At 40.3% G+C, this 18,009-nt stretch overlaps 1 protein-coding gene across 6 annotated transcripts in view; it reads right to left on the bottom strand.

Annotated features, from left to right (window-relative positions):
- Nucleotides 1–18,009, bottom strand: part of atp11a (ATPase phospholipid transporting 11A) — an 80,291-nt gene that overhangs the window by 16,942 nt on the left and 45,340 nt on the right. For all 6 annotated transcript variants that reach the window (XM_027156396.2, XM_027156398.2, XM_047803126.1 and 3 more), the window contains exons 14-25: nt 16,721–16,887; nt 15,285–15,356; nt 14,532–14,605; nt 13,592–13,695; nt 11,638–11,819; nt 8,498–8,749; nt 7,644–7,818; nt 5,632–5,734; nt 4,717–4,862; nt 3,354–3,413; nt 3,107–3,234; nt 203–338 (exon numbers count right to left, since the gene is read on the bottom strand). In XM_027156396.2, coding sequence (XP_027012197.2) covers nt 203–338; nt 3,107–3,234; nt 3,354–3,413; nt 4,717–4,862; nt 5,632–5,734; nt 7,644–7,818; nt 8,498–8,749; nt 11,638–11,819; nt 13,592–13,695; nt 14,532–14,605; nt 15,285–15,356; nt 16,721–16,887 — 1,599 coding nt within the window. The remainder of the gene's footprint in view (nt 1–202; nt 339–3,106; nt 3,235–3,353; nt 3,414–4,716; nt 4,863–5,631; nt 5,735–7,643; nt 7,819–8,497; nt 8,750–11,637; nt 11,820–13,591; nt 13,696–14,531; nt 14,606–15,284; nt 15,357–16,720; nt 16,888–18,009) is intronic.

Here is an 18,009-nt window from a genome sequence, read left to right as displayed (position 1 = left end):
CACGCACACAGGCACACGCACGCACGCACGCACACAGACAGACACACACTTCATCATTTGCTCTGCCTGATAATGAAAATACTGAAATGGTTGAGAAGAACTTAAAGATGAAAACAATGGAGTGAAAAATAAAAGAAAACTCGCATGAAAAACTAAAGATGTTGGTGGATGGTGACGGTAATGAAGTCAATGAAGTCAATACCTGTCCGTTACTGGTGAAGCTGGTGTTGTCAAATAGGAAGAAAGCACCAAAGAAAAAGACCACTGCATCGAAGACTCCCAGAAATGTCCAGTAGATGAAGATGGGCCATTGGAGCAGAGAATTCTTGGCAATGTCTCTAAAAGGAAGAAAAAAAGAACAGACCAAGAGAACATTTAGCTTTTAACAGAAATAACAAAGCTTACTAAATCAAAAGCAGTACAAACCAGTACTTTCAATTACTTTTAAAAAATAATAATTAACAAAAAGTAAGGTTTACGATCTCTCACTGTTTATTAATTATTAACAGAGGTCTATGTAAACATCTGGCTTCAACTGGAAATGAGTTTTAATTTTTTTTTTTTTTTCCAAAAACAAAAGAAATGCATCAAAACTCCACTCTACAATAACCTCACAAACATTACAGATCTCCTGGATAAATACCTGATTAAAAATTCCTTAAATTTAACACTTGCAACCGCTTTTCTCTTCTATCCCCATGGCCTTGCATTACAGTATCAAGACTTAACCATATTCCTGTTAAACCCTTTAATACTCCAGGCATCTAATCCCTAAACGCTCTTAAACGCTGTACTACTATATGCTGCCTAATATACACGTGCAGGCTCTGAGCCTTCGGGACTCCGCTCTTGAAAGCGCGGCTATAGATTGATTAAGCACTTAGTTAGCAGTATCGCTACAAGGCGACGATCCAAACAAGGCCGTGAGCCAACGCTGCTTTTTTCCCTGCTCCCATGTAAAAGATAGTTCGTGTGCAATTACATCCTCGAGCCAGAGGAAAATAGTGTATCGATTACTGGAACAAAGGAAGAAGAAGAAAAAAAAAAAAAAAGCTGAAAGCTGAACAAACAGTCATCGGCAGCCAAATTCAAACTGCAGGGCCAGAAGTTTTGGAGCTGAAACACAATAATGCATTCGATTAGAGTTTGAAATCTATAACAACAGTCAACCTTTAAATTTCCTCCCACATACATGTGCAAGTCTGAGAAACCCTAAAAGCATCGGACAGCATTACATCATCTAATGAAAGAACGAAGAGAGTTGAAAAACGACGTCTGAAAGCTAAAAGCTAACAGGAAGCAGGTCGGTCACTGGGCGGATTAAATATTCACATCCTCCTGGGTTTTAGAAGACCATTATTATGGTCTTCACTCTTCATATAATAATATATAAATCACTCTTCTTCTTTTTTTATTTATATATTATTATGTAGTCATTATTATTCTGATTATTCTGATTATTATTAATGTTAAAGCATAGTGTGACAGGTTGCATTGTGACTACTGCTCGTGTCCTAGCCGTACCTCTCTCCTGTTATTCCCACATCTGTTGGCCAGCTCTATTTATGGGAAGAGATTTATAGTGTGTGTGAACGGCTAATCTGAAGAGCGCCGCTCTCTTTCCCTGAAATAGGAAGACGATAGCGGTGCGACAAAGCTAACAAGATTACGTGCTCCTCTTTGGCCACGACACTCATACGGAGCGCCACGTAAAAAGGAGGGACCCATAAATAGAAAGAGAATAATAAAGTTTTATAGAATATACTTTACGAGGGAAGTATAACACTTGAGATTTTTTAAAATGTGCGATTTCAACAGTTTTCGGGGGCTTTGAATAATTCCAGGCTCGGCTAAAAGAATACGAGGGTTAAGTCGTGGTTCATTTGTGCTGGTTAATGATGCACAATCATGAGTAAGGATTTTGGAAGTTGAGTTTAATGTGAAGTGAGATGGAGGATGGCGAAGAGGCAATAAAACATTTTTTATCAGCGCTGCAGTTATCAGTGTTCCAGCTTTAGTCAGGCAAGAGATACTCTTCAGCTTGACCCTTTTTAGTTTCTTGCCCCTTTCGGCCAATTTCGAGTGTGTATGTATGTGTATGTATATATAGTATATATATGTGTGTGTGTGTGTGTGTGTGTATGTGTGTGTGTTTGACCATGACTGCCTATGCTATATAGCCAGCATTTACAACACAATCTATTAACAGTTCTTAGTAAAAACAACAAAGAGAAAAAAAAAATATCAGAGGCATCCATACGGGATGGTCAAAGAATCTTTTTTATATTCACTAAACCACAGGAACTAATTTTATATTCTATAACATTGATTTTAGACTAGAAAACCTACACTAAGCTTACACATCGGCACAGTGTTCATCTATGTCCGCGAGCACGTTTTCTGTACCTCAGTGTCGCGTTTTTAAATAGAAACGACTGAATTAAAAGTGGGACAATGCAGTATCTGTCCTCCAGGGATTTCAGAACAGCGTAACAGATATTGCGTCATCGGGTAGGCGTGGTCTATTTGATAATCTAACCCTAACCGTAGTTTTCTAAAATAAATCTACCTGTATGACTGTTTTGTCCTTCGAAGTATGCTTTTTTTTTTTTTTTTTTTTTTTTTTTTTTTTTTAAAGAGGGCGTTTTTCCAAGACCTCCGAAAACACGCCCACTTTACATCGTGGTAACGAAACCCCTGGAATTTAGTGAATGCCCTGTCCTGCACACGGTGAGATCTGCAATGTGATCCTGTGGCTACAATTATAATTTATTTGTGGGGTGTCAGTACGTGATATGAACAAACACAAACCAGTATGCTGTGCTGGATCAAGTGCTATTTTATACGCTTTCGAAATGTTCTAAGACTGGGACTATTCAAGCGCAATATATTAATATATTAGACAAATTGGAGATTTGTTTTAATGTATAAAATGTTCTCATTCAAATCTTTAACCATCACTATTATGTTTTAGCATAGGACTTGTTTTTCTATTATATTTATTTGTATAGCATGTTTGGCAATGGATATTATTTGCAGAAATAGCATAGAATAAAAATATCAACGTTTAAAATGAAATTAACAACTGTTACATGTAAAGACTAACCTGTAAAGAGAAGGATCCCGTTTCAGGATGTCCATATTGATGTGCTGCTCCATCAGACTGTAAAGCAGGATGGGCAGCGAGGTGAAGCTGATATTGTACAGTGTGAGATATGCTGTATCATACAGTGGCTGGAAGAGAAGGCAGGAGAAAAATAAAAATCTACAATGCAGGCAAATGCAATCTCAAGAACTCGTGCATGAATATTTTACACATGCTCAATATATTGGTGGTGGTGGAGAAAGCATACCTGCTGGGAGAAGCCACAGAAGAACTGATAAAGGAACTGGGGAAAGATGAAGCACACATTCTGGGAAAAGAGAGACACGAGAAGTTCGGATAAGCGGTAGATTGAGACAGTGAAACAGAGAGAGACAGAGAGAGAGAGAGAGAGGGAGAACGACAGAGAGGGAGAGAGACACACAGATTTTTGATGCAGTCCCAAGAAAAAAAAAAAATACACACACACATTGTGAACTCTCAGCCTAAAAATAGCTCTAAGATTACACCTTACTATTTCCTGTAAAAAGCTTCATCCTGTTTATTCCAGTAGAACATGTACAAAATGCTACACTAGAGCATGATAACTGCTAACAGCTGCTATACAAAAATACTTATGCATATAAAACAAATGTTGCAGGTACTACATGAACTTATACAATAGAGTACAGTTTTATTATGAATGTCCTTTCTATAGTCAGAGTGTAAAGTAGTATAGTTTAGAGTAGAGTAGAGTTTTGGTAGTATAGTGTAAAGTAAAATACAGTTGAGTAGAACAGCGTGGAATAGTGTGAAGTAGAATAGAGTAAATATTTAATAGAGTAGAATAGGGTAGAACAGTACAGAGGTAGAATAGAACTGAATAAAGTACATTAGAGTAGAGTCAAATGGAGTGGAATAGTGTAAAGTAAAATGGAGTAGAATTTAGTAGAGTAGTCAAATGGAGTGGAACAGGGTAGAACAGAGTGGTGTAAAGTGTAGAGTATTGTAGAGAGGAGAGAAGTTTAATGTCAATTTAATGTCAAAAAAGTTTACAGTAGAGTGTTATAGAATAGATAATAGTACTTTATTCATTAAGCTCACTTAAGTACATTTAAATGAAGTTAACTTTATTGTGGTGTGTTGTGTTGTGTTGTGTACAGTAGTGTAGTGTTGTGCAGTGTAATGTGTTGTGTGGTGTTGTGTAATGTGTTGTGTAGTGTAGTGTTGTGTAATGTGTTGTGTGGTGTTGTGTAGTGTAGTGTAGTGTGTTATGTGGAGTTGTGTAGTGTAGTGTAGTGTGGTGTTGTGTGGTGTAGTGTTGTGTTGTGTAGTGTAGTGTAGTGTAGTGTAGTGTTGTGTAGTGTAGTGTAGTGTAGTGTAGTGTAGTGTAGTGTAGTATAGTGTAGTGTAGTATAGTGTAGTGTAGTGTAGTGAATATAAACATTAAAGGCAATTTACTGTCAACATCCACAACACTGAAGACACTGAGCAACAACAAGTACACAAGTGAAGCACAAGACTTGAAGTGCACAATAAACTTAACCAGGAATAAGAACAAATGCATCTCTACACCCATCTCTACACAACTCTCCACGTTATTTACAGCCTGAGACTGAGGCTTCTGCAGATACCTTGTAGAAGAAGTATTGCACCAGCTCGGCTATTCTGATGTAGTAGTAATGGCCGTGTACCAGCAGCATCTTCTTTAGGTGCTTAAATTTGGGAATTGCATAGTCACTGTTACGGGCTGCCTGTCTTCCCTCCTTACCCATGATGCCTAGAAACAGAATGAACGGAATAGTCTTAGGAAGCCAAAGCATGTAAGATTAAGGCAAAGTAAAGGAGAGAAACCGAAGACTTTTGGGGGAATCAGGGACGATGGCTGCAAGAAACAAGTATTGGTTTAGTCACAGTGCATCACACTGAACACTGCGATACATTGGCAACCGTACTGATGATTTACATTCAAAAATGTAAATATAAAATGAGTCAGAAATTTGAATCTAAAAATAATGAACAATTCTCTTATGAAATTTGGAACAACCCTAAAATACTATGGAATCATCCAGGCTTCACGTACCTTTTATCCCAATAACAGCAGCACATGAACCATTTAAATAGTCATTCAAATAAAAGACAATATTTACTTTTCCAGCTCTTCATCTTCACAGTTTATTGTGTGCATTTAAGAGAGTGATTACCATCTGTTTTTCCTTATGGTAGCTGAATCGGATGTGTAAAGTCTCCACGCTGTCATGAGGGGATTCGGCATAATAATAACTCATTTTTGCTCACAGGGAGCGCACTGCTCTTCAGCCCTGGCTCATGCACATCACAAAGCAAGAAATTCATTCATTCGTTCAATAAATAAACAAAAATAAATAAATAAATAAATAAATCGCTAAAGCCACCGGAAGACCTGCTGAGGGTTCGGAGGTATTGCAACAAAATGAACATTGAAGAGTTAAGGCGAATACAGCAGCTCTGTTTAGAGTTTTGTTGAACCGGTGTTTAAACATATCTCCTGGTTGGAAGTGAGAGCTTACCGATGCCCACATGAGCTTCCAGGATCATGCTGACATCATTGGCACCGTCTCCGATGGCCAGAGTGATGGGATGCTCCTTTGACGTCTTTATCAGCTTAACGATCTGTAAGAGCAGAACCGAGTTTCGAGACTTTACACAGAAAAACTTGGAGGGAAAAATAAAATTTTTATTTTTGGAAAATGGGATGGGGATGTGCTTGGGCATGTCTTAACTTTGGGCCATGTAATACTGCAAGACTGATATTTTTAGACTGGTTTATTTTAAACCGTAACACCTCTAACTGTCTGAAATTAAATATACCATGTCTTGCTCCAGGTGAAAGTACAAGAAAAGCTGAAAGGAGAAAATTCTCATGGTGACAATAACAGCAGCAGCTTGACAGACAGATCGGACTGGGGTGATGGACTGACAGGAAACGAATGATTCTCCTTTCCTTTGAAACGATTTACAAGACAAGTTTTAGCAGGATCTTTTACACATGACACAAAAGTAAACATCAGCCTAAGTAAAATAAGGATTTGTTCTACAAGTGTAAACGTGTGCAAAACTCTAGGAACAGAGACCAGGTGAGTCTCAGTCAGCTTCCTGGTTCAGCCTCTCGCTGTCGCCGTCTGGGTCTCTGTCTGTCTGTCGCCGTCTGGGTCTCTGTCTGTCTGTGGCTGTCTGGGTCTCTGTCTGTCTGTGGCTGTCTGGGTCTCTGTCTGTCTGTGGCTGTCTGGGTCTCTGTCTGTCTGTGGCTGTCTGGGTCTCTGTCTGTCTGTGGCTGTCTGGGTCTCTGTCTGTCTGTCGCCGTCTGGGTCTCTGTCTGTCTGTCGCCGTCTGGGTCTCTGTCTGTCTGTCGCCGTCTGGGTCTCTGTCTGTCTGTCGCCGTCTGGGTCTCTGTCTGTCTGTCGCCGTCTGGGTCTCTGTCTGTCTGTCGCCGTCTGGGTCTCTGTCTGTCTGTCGCCGTCTGGGTCTCTGTCTGTCTGTGGCTGGCTGTCTCTCTCTGTCTGTCTGCCGCTGTCTCTGTCTGTCTGTCTGTCGCTGTCTCTCTCTCTGTCTGTCGCTGTCTCTCTCTCTGTCTGTCGCTGTCTCTCTCTCTCTGTCACTGTCTCTCTCTCTCTGTCTGTCGCTGTCTCTCGCTCTGTCGCTGTCTCTCGCTCTGTCGCTGTCTCTCGCTCTGTCGCTGTCTCTCTCTCTGTCGCTGTCTCTCTCTCTGTCGCTGTCTCTCTCTCTCTCTCTCTCTCCCTCTCTTTCTTTCTCTCTCTGTCTGTCGTGCGCTCTCTCTCTGTCTGTCTGTCTGTCTGTCTGTCTCTCTCTCTCTCTCTGTCTGTCTGTCTCTCTCTCGGTCTGTCTCTCTGTCTGTCTGTGTCTGTCTGTCTGTCTGTCTGTCTGTCTCTCTCTGTCTGTCTGTCTCTCTCTGTCTGTCTGTCTCTCTCTGTCTGTCTGTCTCGACATCCAGCTCTGGAATGTTCGCTCCCTTAAAAATCCCACAATAACCCATACAAACCAGGAAGCGCTGATGCTCATTATGATCCCTTACTGGAAATGACATTATGATTACTTACAGCAAAGATTTTTAAACTTTATTTGATGTTGTAATATACAGTTGCAATATTGCATCTAATGACTTCAACGAAGTGTTTAATGATTTTTTTTATCCACTAGCTAGACTATAATACAAGTCATCAGTGTCCCAGTGTGAAGTGAACCAGGGTCCTCTGCAGTGCCTGAACCCAAGTACATGCACTGATTCACCAACTAGGGAGCTGATTGAGACGCATCCCGTATGGTGTGTAAAATTGTGACACGTTCTGAGATCAATATATCATTAATGTTCTTTATAATGGCATGAGCTCCGACTCATACTCGTGAGCCTTGAGGCAGTAAAATCTGCTTTGTTTTATGATCTGAAATCTCAATCTGAACACAGCAGCTTTCTTGTGTGGAGGGAATCTGAATGTGGCTCGGCAGCAGGGATCATAACCTCATGACACAGCCGGAAGTGACAGGCTAGAAGGAATGTAGTTACCTGCGCTTTCTGAAGCGGGGCCATGCGGCAGCACAGCACAGCACTGCAGTTCCTGCAGATCTCCAGGAAGATCTCTTTGTAGTTTCCTGTACTGCCGTTCTGCGTTGGTTTCAGCACTGCCGACAGAGTGGCTCCGTCGATGATCAACCCGTAATCCATGAACTCGTTAGACAGGCTGCGGAAAACACACGTATACACACGAGTTCACACACAATGCGCTCGATAAATAAAAACAAAGGCTGCACGATGCGTCATCTGTTAACCGCTATAGCAGTACTAACTTTTACAATAGAAATCTAGTGAGCTTGGACTTTCTTAATCGACCCTCGATCGATCTGTGCTTTAATGGTTTGTTAAATGTTATCTGCAGTTCAGGGATAAACCAATTCATAACAATTTCCAATTCCTAATATATTTCTAAGCCATGTTAAGGAAAATAAACAGATGTGCATTGATTAGTTTTGTGCACTATGCTTGATTCTATTACTGAGAGCGTGTGTGTGTGTGTGTGTGAGAGAGTGTGTGCGTGTGTGTTCCTAAACACTTCGACTACTATGCTGACTGAGCATAGTGTATTTATTGTGTATATTATTCAGATAATGTGTGTCTTCAAATAACCCTCTCCATTTTCCAAGTCACTTGAGTATGCTGTGCATAATATTATGATTCTAGGTGTGTGTGTGTGTGTGTGTGTATGTGCGTGTGTGTGTCTACACTTATCACATCAGTCAACATACATGTCTTATACATACATATTTATTTTCTACACTACAGGTTTTTTTTTCCGTGTGTGTGTGTGTGTGTGTGTGTGTGTGTGTGTGTGTGTGTGTGTGTGTAAAGACGAGATATCCCACCCAGAGAACGTGTCTCGGCTCAAGGTGCCATGCTGCCGCAGTACGGTTCTGCTCAGGTCAAACAGCACATCGTGCAGGCTCTGCTCCTCCGTCCTTTTGGTGGTCAGTTCCAGGATCTGCGTGCTCCTGCGGAACAGCTTGCTGGCGTAGCACGTTGCAGCCGCCGTCTCCATCTTGTCACCGGTGAGGACCCACACTTTCATGCCTGCCTTGTGTAAGGACTCGATGGTGTCGGCCGCTTTGTCTTGCAGCCTGGAAACAAGAACAGTACTCATGACTCACAAGAGATTAGAGCATGCAAGCAACAGTATCTCACAGAAGTGAGTACAACCCTCACATTTTTGTAAATATTTTATTTTATCTTTTCATGTGACAACACTGAAGAAATGACTTCCTGACACCCATTCGCCACACACTGCATCAAATTGTTCTGCATGGCTGTCGTCCCAGAGGGGAGCTTCTTCTAAAGATGATGCAGAAAAAAGCCCACAAACAGTTTGATGAAGACAAGCGGACTAAGGACATGGATTACTGGAACTATGTCCTGTGGTGGCAACCAGGTGAAGACTACAAAGACAAGTGTGTCTTGCCTACAGTCAAGCATGGTGGTGGGAGTGTTATGTTCCGGGGCTGATTGAGTGCTTCCGGCACTAGGGAGCTACGGTTCATTGAAGAAACCATGAATGCCAACATGTACTGTGACATATTGAAGCAGAGCATAATCCACCCCTTCAGAGACTGGGCCACAGGGCAGTATTCCATCTGAATAACAACCCCAAACACCTCCAAGACGACCATTGCCTTGCTAAAGAAGCTGAGGGTAAAGGTGATGGACTGGCTAAGCATGTCTCCAAACCTAAACCCTATTGAGCATCTGTGGCACATCCTCAAATATAAGGTGGCCGGAGCGCAATGTCTAACATCCACCAGCTCCGTGATGTCGTCATGGAGGAGTGGAAGAGGACTCCAGTGGCAACCTGTGACGCTCTGGTAAACTCCATGCCCAAGAGGGTAAAGGCAGGACTGGAAAATAATAGTGGCCACACAAAATATTAACACTGCGGGCCCAATTTGGACATTTTCACTTAGGGGTGTGCTCACGTTTGTGGCCAGTGGTTTAATCATATTTTGAGGGGACAGCGTGTCATTTCTTCAGTGTTGTCACGTGAAAATATCTAATAAAATCTAATAAAACATTTATAAAAATGTGAGGGCTGTACTAACTTCTGTGAGATACTGTAATTAATGCAAAAGTTACTTAAGTGTCTTTTCTTTTTTCTTCTTTATATCTTTACAACATCTTACAACAGGAGCTGCTATATGCCTAATAGTGAAATATAAATATTACAAATTTGATTTCAGTTTTTTTGTGGCAAGAGATTCTTAAAATGTGCCTCATATTCAGGTTTTCAAGGAATCTTGGAACAACATGAGGGGACTCCTCTACAGTTTTCACAGAATGGTGCCAAAAAAAAAAAAAAAAAAAACGTCTTGAGAACACTGAGGCTATAGTATTTCAAAGAACCACTATTTCCAACCGTGGTCAGCAGAAAAGCATCTCAAACTGTACATCTCACACAATACATTAAAGCGTGAGATGGACAAGCTGCAGCGGCTCAACACATCGCATTCCACCTGCTCCTGCTGAGGTCATTAAGGGTACTGTGAGTGTATATATTATGTCCAGCGAGTTTCTTTTCCTGGAGTTGCACTATCACTAGCAGTACAGTAACAGTCTCTTCTCTGGGTAGCGGTGAGAGGAGCTGATCCCGAGTCGTCCTGTCACAGGCTGTTTCACTCGATAATTAAGCTGCACAGCAGCAAGGAGTCGCAGTCCTGCTCCGGTGCCAGACAATTACTGCACGAAACCCCCCACTGAGCATCGCCTGCTGCACTGCGACTCAACAAGAGCTGCCAGGACTCATTCTGCTCCAGGCTCAACACTTTCATTTGGCTCCGGCTCACTCCTACACATTCCTTTACTCCTGCTGCCACTGTTTAGATTTCTAACCCTTTATTTCATTTGAACTCGGTGAGTCACCCTTTAACCCTCGGTTTATTTGTCTTCCAAAAGGAAGATTTGGGAATTTAAGGCACTTTATTTGCTGACTGACTTCACTGCAAAGTACCTTCACATTTCAGAGCAGCCAAAAGCTGAAGAGAAATAATGTGTAGTCCCACAGAGATGGAAGGCGGGTCGAGATTTACGCACACTCCGGTTTATACCCTAGAAATGTTATTTGTCTAAAGGACCATAATGAAAATGTACAATCATGTTACCACACTAAACTCTGAATACTCATGCTGTGTAATAGGAAATAAGAAAAAAGACAGACAAGTCCAAACACTCCCAAGTAGCTTGTGGTTAGCATGTACACACACACACACACACACACACACACACACACACACACACACACGAGACTCATTATATTTTATTATTAGGTTGTAGGTCTTATAATCTTGTGTGATTTGTCATCAATCATACACTCATGCACACACGCACTCTCTCTCTCTCACACACACACACACACTCTCTCTCTCACACATGGGGAAGTCGTGGCCTAATGGTTAGAGAGTTTGACTCTTAACCCTAAGGTTGTGGGTTCGAGTCTCGGGCCGGCCATGACTGAGGTGCCCTTGAGCAAGGCACCGAACCCCCCAACTGCTCTCCAGGTGCCGCAGCATAAATGGCTGCCCACTGCTGCGGGTGTGTGTTCACTGCTGTGTGTGTGCACTTTGGATCCACTTTGGATGGGTTAAATGGATGGATGGGTTAAATGCAGAGAATGAATTCTGAGTACGTCACTTTCACACACACACACACTATCCTAATTTGCTTGACTAATAACTGTATACATGATGTCCAGTCTGAAAGACTTCTAAGAGCATTGGCTGTATCCCCACTTCATCAACGAGCCACAAATCAATTCAAGAGGGCTCTAATTACTTTACCCCCCACGTTAATTGCTGACACCGGAGCCTAACGGATAGACTTTATTGACTGGCTGAGAATGCATGACTGCTGCATCAGTACAAGCACAACCTACATGTACAGAATGGACAATTACATTGATGTCAGACTGAAACTGAATCACATTCCCTTTTGATCCCTTACGAGTCCTTGATTCATAACTCACCTATCCTCGACAGCTGTTGCTCCCAGCAGGATGAAATCCCTCTCGATCAGGTCATACGCCTCAGCCAGCTTCCTGTCCCGCTCTTGCAGAGCTAGCTTAGCGCTGTTGATGAGATGACACACTTCCTCATAGTCCTCCCGAGAAAGCTTCTTGTACGCTACGCAAAGTGTCCGTAAACCCTCCTACAATGTGGGAGCAAGTAGATCAAACGCACAAAAAACAAGTATTTAGACAATTAGTTTAAAAAAGACAAGATAGGGAAAGATGCTAAAGAAGAAGGAGGAATACAGAGCATTAATAAATAAATAATAATCGAAAATATTAACGATATAATGATGATATTTAAATCTAAATTCTGAAAGCCATAGAGATAACACAAAAACAAACAGTTTCAGAGTGTGCCTTCTGTATAACGTAATCTAAAGGGCTAACGTTTACATTTCCTGTGATATTTTAAAAGAGAAAATATACTCTATGTATATCTGTATAAATCATCTTAACTTACAAATGTGAATTAAAAAAAAGAAAAAATCTGCTAGCAAATTGTCCTCCAAAGTAACTGCTGAAGTTTGCGAGTACATTTTTTTTTATATCTCACGTGATGCTGGTGTTATTTCAGCCCTACTGACACTAGCGAGTGCCTCTGCCTCACTATAGTAACCACATCCACATTTACATCATCTCTAGCCAACAAGCCTCGATGAATCTGTCAACAGTGGGGTTTAGTGAGAGCGAGTCAGATTCCCACTGCAGCTCAGTCTGAGTCTGAAAAAACTTTACAAATTAAACCTGACCCCGGATCAGATTTCACCCAACAACAATGCTTGAAGATGCTTTACAGGTTACACACTTTAAATATAGAGGATGACCGGAAGAAAGCTCTACTTGCTCTTTCTGGCATTAGTGATTTGAATAATTTTCCCTTTTTGTTTTTGCATGTTTCGAAAAATGACAGACTTTGTACCGTTCTGTACAGGGACTACGAATAAACAGCCTTTGGCTAGCTCTGGTGCATTTCCAGTAATGTTTTATTAGATTTCTTATGATGACTGCTAAACCCTGAAGTTCACTGGGACACTAAGCTTAAAAAAATGATTTCTTAAAATTTATTTTGGATATCATCACATGATAGCGGTAAAATTATTATTATGAAAATTGATGACATTTCCATGGACATGTTAGTATTTAAAAGGTGAAATAAAGGTGTGTTTATTCCTCCTCTTGTCTAGTAGGTGAGATATGGCTGGGTCGGCTGATTCCTGACGCTTACTCAGATTTAGTTTGGGCTGATAAGTTGATTGTGATTGGTCGAATATGGATATCGAATATCGGTGAAATTATGAAAACGTACATTACAGAACATCAACAAGTAGCTGCTCTGATCTCCCATCATCAAGCTGTTTCCACCTGCTGCTCACTTGGTTTTGACTGGGTGTTGTTTTATTCTGTATAAGTTGGAGAGACTGTTTTGAAAATCCCAAAAGATCAGCAGTTTCTGAAATCTTTTATCCAACCCAACATCAATGCCTCGGTTCACAAAGACACCGAGTTCCCACTTCTACAGCATTATTATTCTTGAGCTGCCACATGTTTGGCTGATTAGATAACTGAATATAAGAGCAGGTGAACAGGTGCTCCATAATAAAGGCAATGTTAAGTACAGTATATAATCGAATACAGTCCTCAATTTAACCCTGTGATTAGACTTTTTTCTGTTTATTTTAAAATCTTAAACGATTTAAAGACCGAGTTTACACAGAAATTGAAAACCAAAAGGGAGTTTCACAACTAGGGCTTTATTTTCATATATTTCTGATGCTAAGGTGCTGAAAAAACTCCTAACAAAGCAAATACTATCCAAGAAACACAAGAGTCTTAAGGAACTGCCATTATTCAGTGTGCTAGCTATAAATAACTTCAGGTAAAATGATAAATGAGGCACTTTTTTGCTCACCACAGCGTTACGCTCTACCCGAGCTCGGACCTCGTCTACTTTCCCTGAGATGACTCGGGGAAAAATGGACGAGTCGGCACCTTTGCAAAACAGGTAGTAGTCCCCTGAGAGGAAGAAAGAAAACACAAATGAGAAACAATTAATTAAAAAAAAAAAAACGATAAAAAGCAGATCAGGGCTCAAGAGAGTACAATTGATTTACATCAGCTTGTACAGAAGGATGTATGCTTGTAGCATGTTTAGCACACACTGTCCCAGTTGCGCACACACACCTCACACGCTCACACACATGAAGTGTATGTGGTAGAATAGTGGTTAAGATGTTGGACTACTGATCGGAAGGGTGTGTGTTCAAATCACAGGGCCACTCATCTGCCACTGAAGGGGCCCTAAGCAAAGCCCTTAAACCTCAATTGCTCAGCTGTATAAATGAGATAAATTTAAGTTGCTCTTTATAAGGTCGTCTGACAAATGCCATGAATGTACACACACACACACACAGCTCAGCAGGAATGCTTAATCCTGGTAGACGGACATGTACATGTTGGTTGGTTTTAATGATGTCCTACATTCGCCACACTACTTTTTAATTACACACCTCTGTGGATATTACCTATTCAACACCGTAGTAACTGCACTAACAGGACCGTCACTTATGTGAGCTTGAAAGATGCTTAATTTATAGACAGTCTTTGGCAAAAATTTGGCAAATGTGAATACTAAGCAGATGGCAACACTGAATATAATAAGAAAATCTAATTATAGGAACAAAATATTTTTGGACAAGCCCTGATTTTATCACCACAATTATAAATCTAATTATTAATGTCACTGCTCATGATACATATTTACTTTTACTGACTCGAACCCTGTTCATGTGATGTTTTGTGTGGTAAAGTCCTAAAGTAATATAGTGCTTTTTAATGTTTAGTGCTCTTACCTGAGCTGGATCTGACAATAACACTCATCCTCCGTCTCACAGAATCGAAGTTTAACACCTCCATCAATTCAAACCTGGAAACACAAAACACATACACACACAAACACATACACACACTAATATGAGTGGCGTTTTCTTTTTATTAAGCAGATGGGCACCACAGCTGAACAGTGTCAATGTGATTATACATCCCTGAGCCAAAGGAAGTGAGTAACCCTCTAAGTGACTCACACACACACACACACACACACACACACACACACAGAACAATAGGTGGTGTGAACTTGGCCCTCAGAGATATTTATGAGTTATGACACAATATGTGTGTGTGTGTGTGTGTGTGTGTGTCTGTGTGTGTGTGTGTGTGTGTGTGTGTGTGTGTGTGTGTGTGTGTGTGTCCTTGTGCACTCCTCTGTAAGGCATCATGTTGCTGAGCTAATTACGGCCGTTTCAGACATGCACTTTGTCCTCTAGGACGGGAGTGAAGGTCACACACATTATGTCTGCATGACTTACACACAACATGAACACACACCTGTTCCTACACACCTCCTAATTAACCTCAGGGTGCAGCTGGGTGTCTAGACTACTTCATGGCTCAAACATGTGCAGCCAGTCATAACACGGATATAATGTTATTATGCAAACAACTGTGATCATGACTAAAGCCAGTGTATCTGTAAGCTATATGGGTCTCCCCACAATCAGATGCAAATATTGGTTTAGCGTGTTATTCTAGTGCTGTGGACTTGCCTCTCAATCTCTTCCTCCCTGTTGAGGATCTCCATGTGGTTGTCCTTCAGTCGCAGGTAGGTAAAGCCCAGCCTAATAACAGAGAAACATAGGGTTCTGATGAGTGACCACTGATCAGCTGATCCAGGATCAGTGTAGCAGTGTGTGAGGCGAAACTGTTATCATCTGGTTTTCTGCAGTGTTGTGGATTTTAAAGGTCTCATTACATATAACTGTAGTCTCTCAAATGAATTCAGAGCTTTAGAGTATAATTTGCTCATACTCATCACCATGTTACACTGCTTTAAATGTCATCAAATATTGTAATACAACGAAGAAAAATATCAACCACAGGCATAAGATTAACTGCATTCATAGTAATACATCTGATAATATCACTACTACAATAATAACTACTACTTCCATAATAATAATAATAATTATTATTATTATTACTATTATTATTACTATTAATATTAATACTACTACTAATAATAATAATATGAAGAAGAAGAAGAAGAAGAAGAAGAATTATATTAATAATAATTGTTTTATTATTATTATTATTAAGAAGAAGAATTATATTATTAGTATTAGTAGCATTTATATTTATTTAGTGCTTTTAACAATGCGCATTGTAATAAAGCAGCTTTACAGTGTTATAAATATGGGATATCAATTATAAATTGAAATGTATCCCTGATAAGCAAGCCAGAGGTGATGGTGGTGAGAATGAACTCCCTGATTATTATTATGTTATTATAATTCATTGGTATTAGAATTAGTTGTAGTATTACTACTTACATTATTAGCATTGTTTTTATTTTTATTAATAGTAGAAGTATTTGAATTATTAGTGTCAGTACCAGCAGTGACAACTTGCTCATCATGTACAAGCTAATAATAATAATAATAATAATAATAATAATAATAATAATAATAATAATAATAATAATAATAATAATAGTAATAATATTAAAAGAAATAATCCATTGTCAGGTCAGTGAAGGAGTCTGAACTCAGTCGATGTAAACTGAATGAAATTGAACTGAACTGAACTGGGTGATGCCTGTCTGGTGCATGACATTTACTGGAGCCAATCATTTGTCACTTTATTTCATGACAAATTTGCATAAAATAGAAAACCTCTATTTGAACACCGACACTGGAGTCACGGAATTGTGTTACAAACTTAAACAGGAAGTGAACAGCTGTCTCTCGTGTGTCTGCTTGTGTGTATGAGCACCGGTTGAGAACGAAGAATATAGATTGTTAATCTCAAGGCCTCAGGAGGATCGGAGTATTCTGAAAGTGTGAATGCTGTAACATTGTTATTTTTACGCAATGGCGATAACAGTGAGGCAGGTGTTAATTCCTGAATGATAACACCTTGCGTGTGTATGTGTTAGCTTTCCATCATGGTGTGTTCTTTATTTATGCTCGACTGTGCGTCTCACCTCTTCATGCCCTCCACCAGCGCCACCTCATCAGGAGATGAGGAGATGTAGAAGGACGAGGATTTTCCCTGGTGGATTCCCCGCTTAATGCCGTCCACTGTCTCCTCCTCCTTCACTTGCACTGTGTGACACAAGCATAGAGCCCGGAAAAACAGCTCCTCATGCTCCTGAAACCAGAACAATCATACTCACGAGGGGGCTGTTGCTGGTCATCTACAACATGTAAAGTGGGCAGGGGTAATCTGTAGTGATGCGTGTACAGGTTTTATTCTCACTAATCACAAGCTTGATGTCACACCAACATATCTCGTTCATCAAGACATCATGTTCTTCAGCAATCTCTTTAGGTTGCAATGATGCCATGTGACTGACTGGTTAATTGTACAGGCATTAATCCTATTAAAATGGTTTTATGTGTTCATTATGCAGCCTAACTACAGGTGTAACTGTTTGTTGCAGGTTTTATTCACTGATTATAAACAGCATTACCCTACTGTTCCTTCCTAATGTCATCCTTTTTCTCCACCTCCTTTACCTGCCAACAGTTTTATTCAAAGTAGATTAACATCTCAACGTAAGGTCTAATTACAAAGAGTGTGTAGGACACCACGGCCCCGCCTCACTCGTCTGAAGCCTGAGCTCTTCTCTGGTAAACAATACTTTTCCCTAATGATGCATGATTGCTGGGACAGAGGCTGACAGTGGCAAAATAAATTAAAGTGCTTAAGCAAGATGATGTGCCCGGAAAACAAAATACGTCGTTCAGTACCTAATCGTGGTATAAAACCCGACGCCCATACAGTCAAACCACTTTTAAACCTGAGCAGAACGTAACAGACGAATCCGTCAGGCTAAAAATCTTTCCGCCAAAAAACGTTTGTCTGACTTAACGTTCATGTGCGAGATTACATTTAAAAGTATAATCGCACAGGAAAGGATGAGATGTAATTAATGAGTTCTTCAATAAGCCATTTTCTTAATCAGACACATTCATTTGTCTTATGTCACTTGAGGTGATTTATCATACGCGAGAATGAGAGAGGGGAAGAAAGCGAGACTTCATTTCGGTTCCTCTGAGTGAGCGAATGGAGTTTAAATTATTCTGGCCATCCAACTATAACTTCACACATACACTCACTAAAAACTTTTTTTTTTTTTTTTTAAACAGACTGCAGAAACTTAAAGGATTCAACATATCACAGATTATTTCTTAACATGACTAAAATAGATGCATAGTCAGTATAGTGTAGAAATGAAAACTGTAAGCAGAGGAAAGACAGATTATTATT

The sequence above is a fragment of the Tachysurus fulvidraco genome, chromosome 18 (assembly GCF_022655615.1).
Source record: "Tachysurus fulvidraco isolate hzauxx_2018 chromosome 18, HZAU_PFXX_2.0, whole genome shotgun sequence".
NCBI classification, from domain to species: Eukaryota; Metazoa; Chordata; class Actinopteri; order Siluriformes; family Bagridae; genus Tachysurus; species Tachysurus fulvidraco.
Note: the sequence above shows the minus strand (reverse complement) of the source record. Positions and strands in the feature narration are given on the sequence as shown.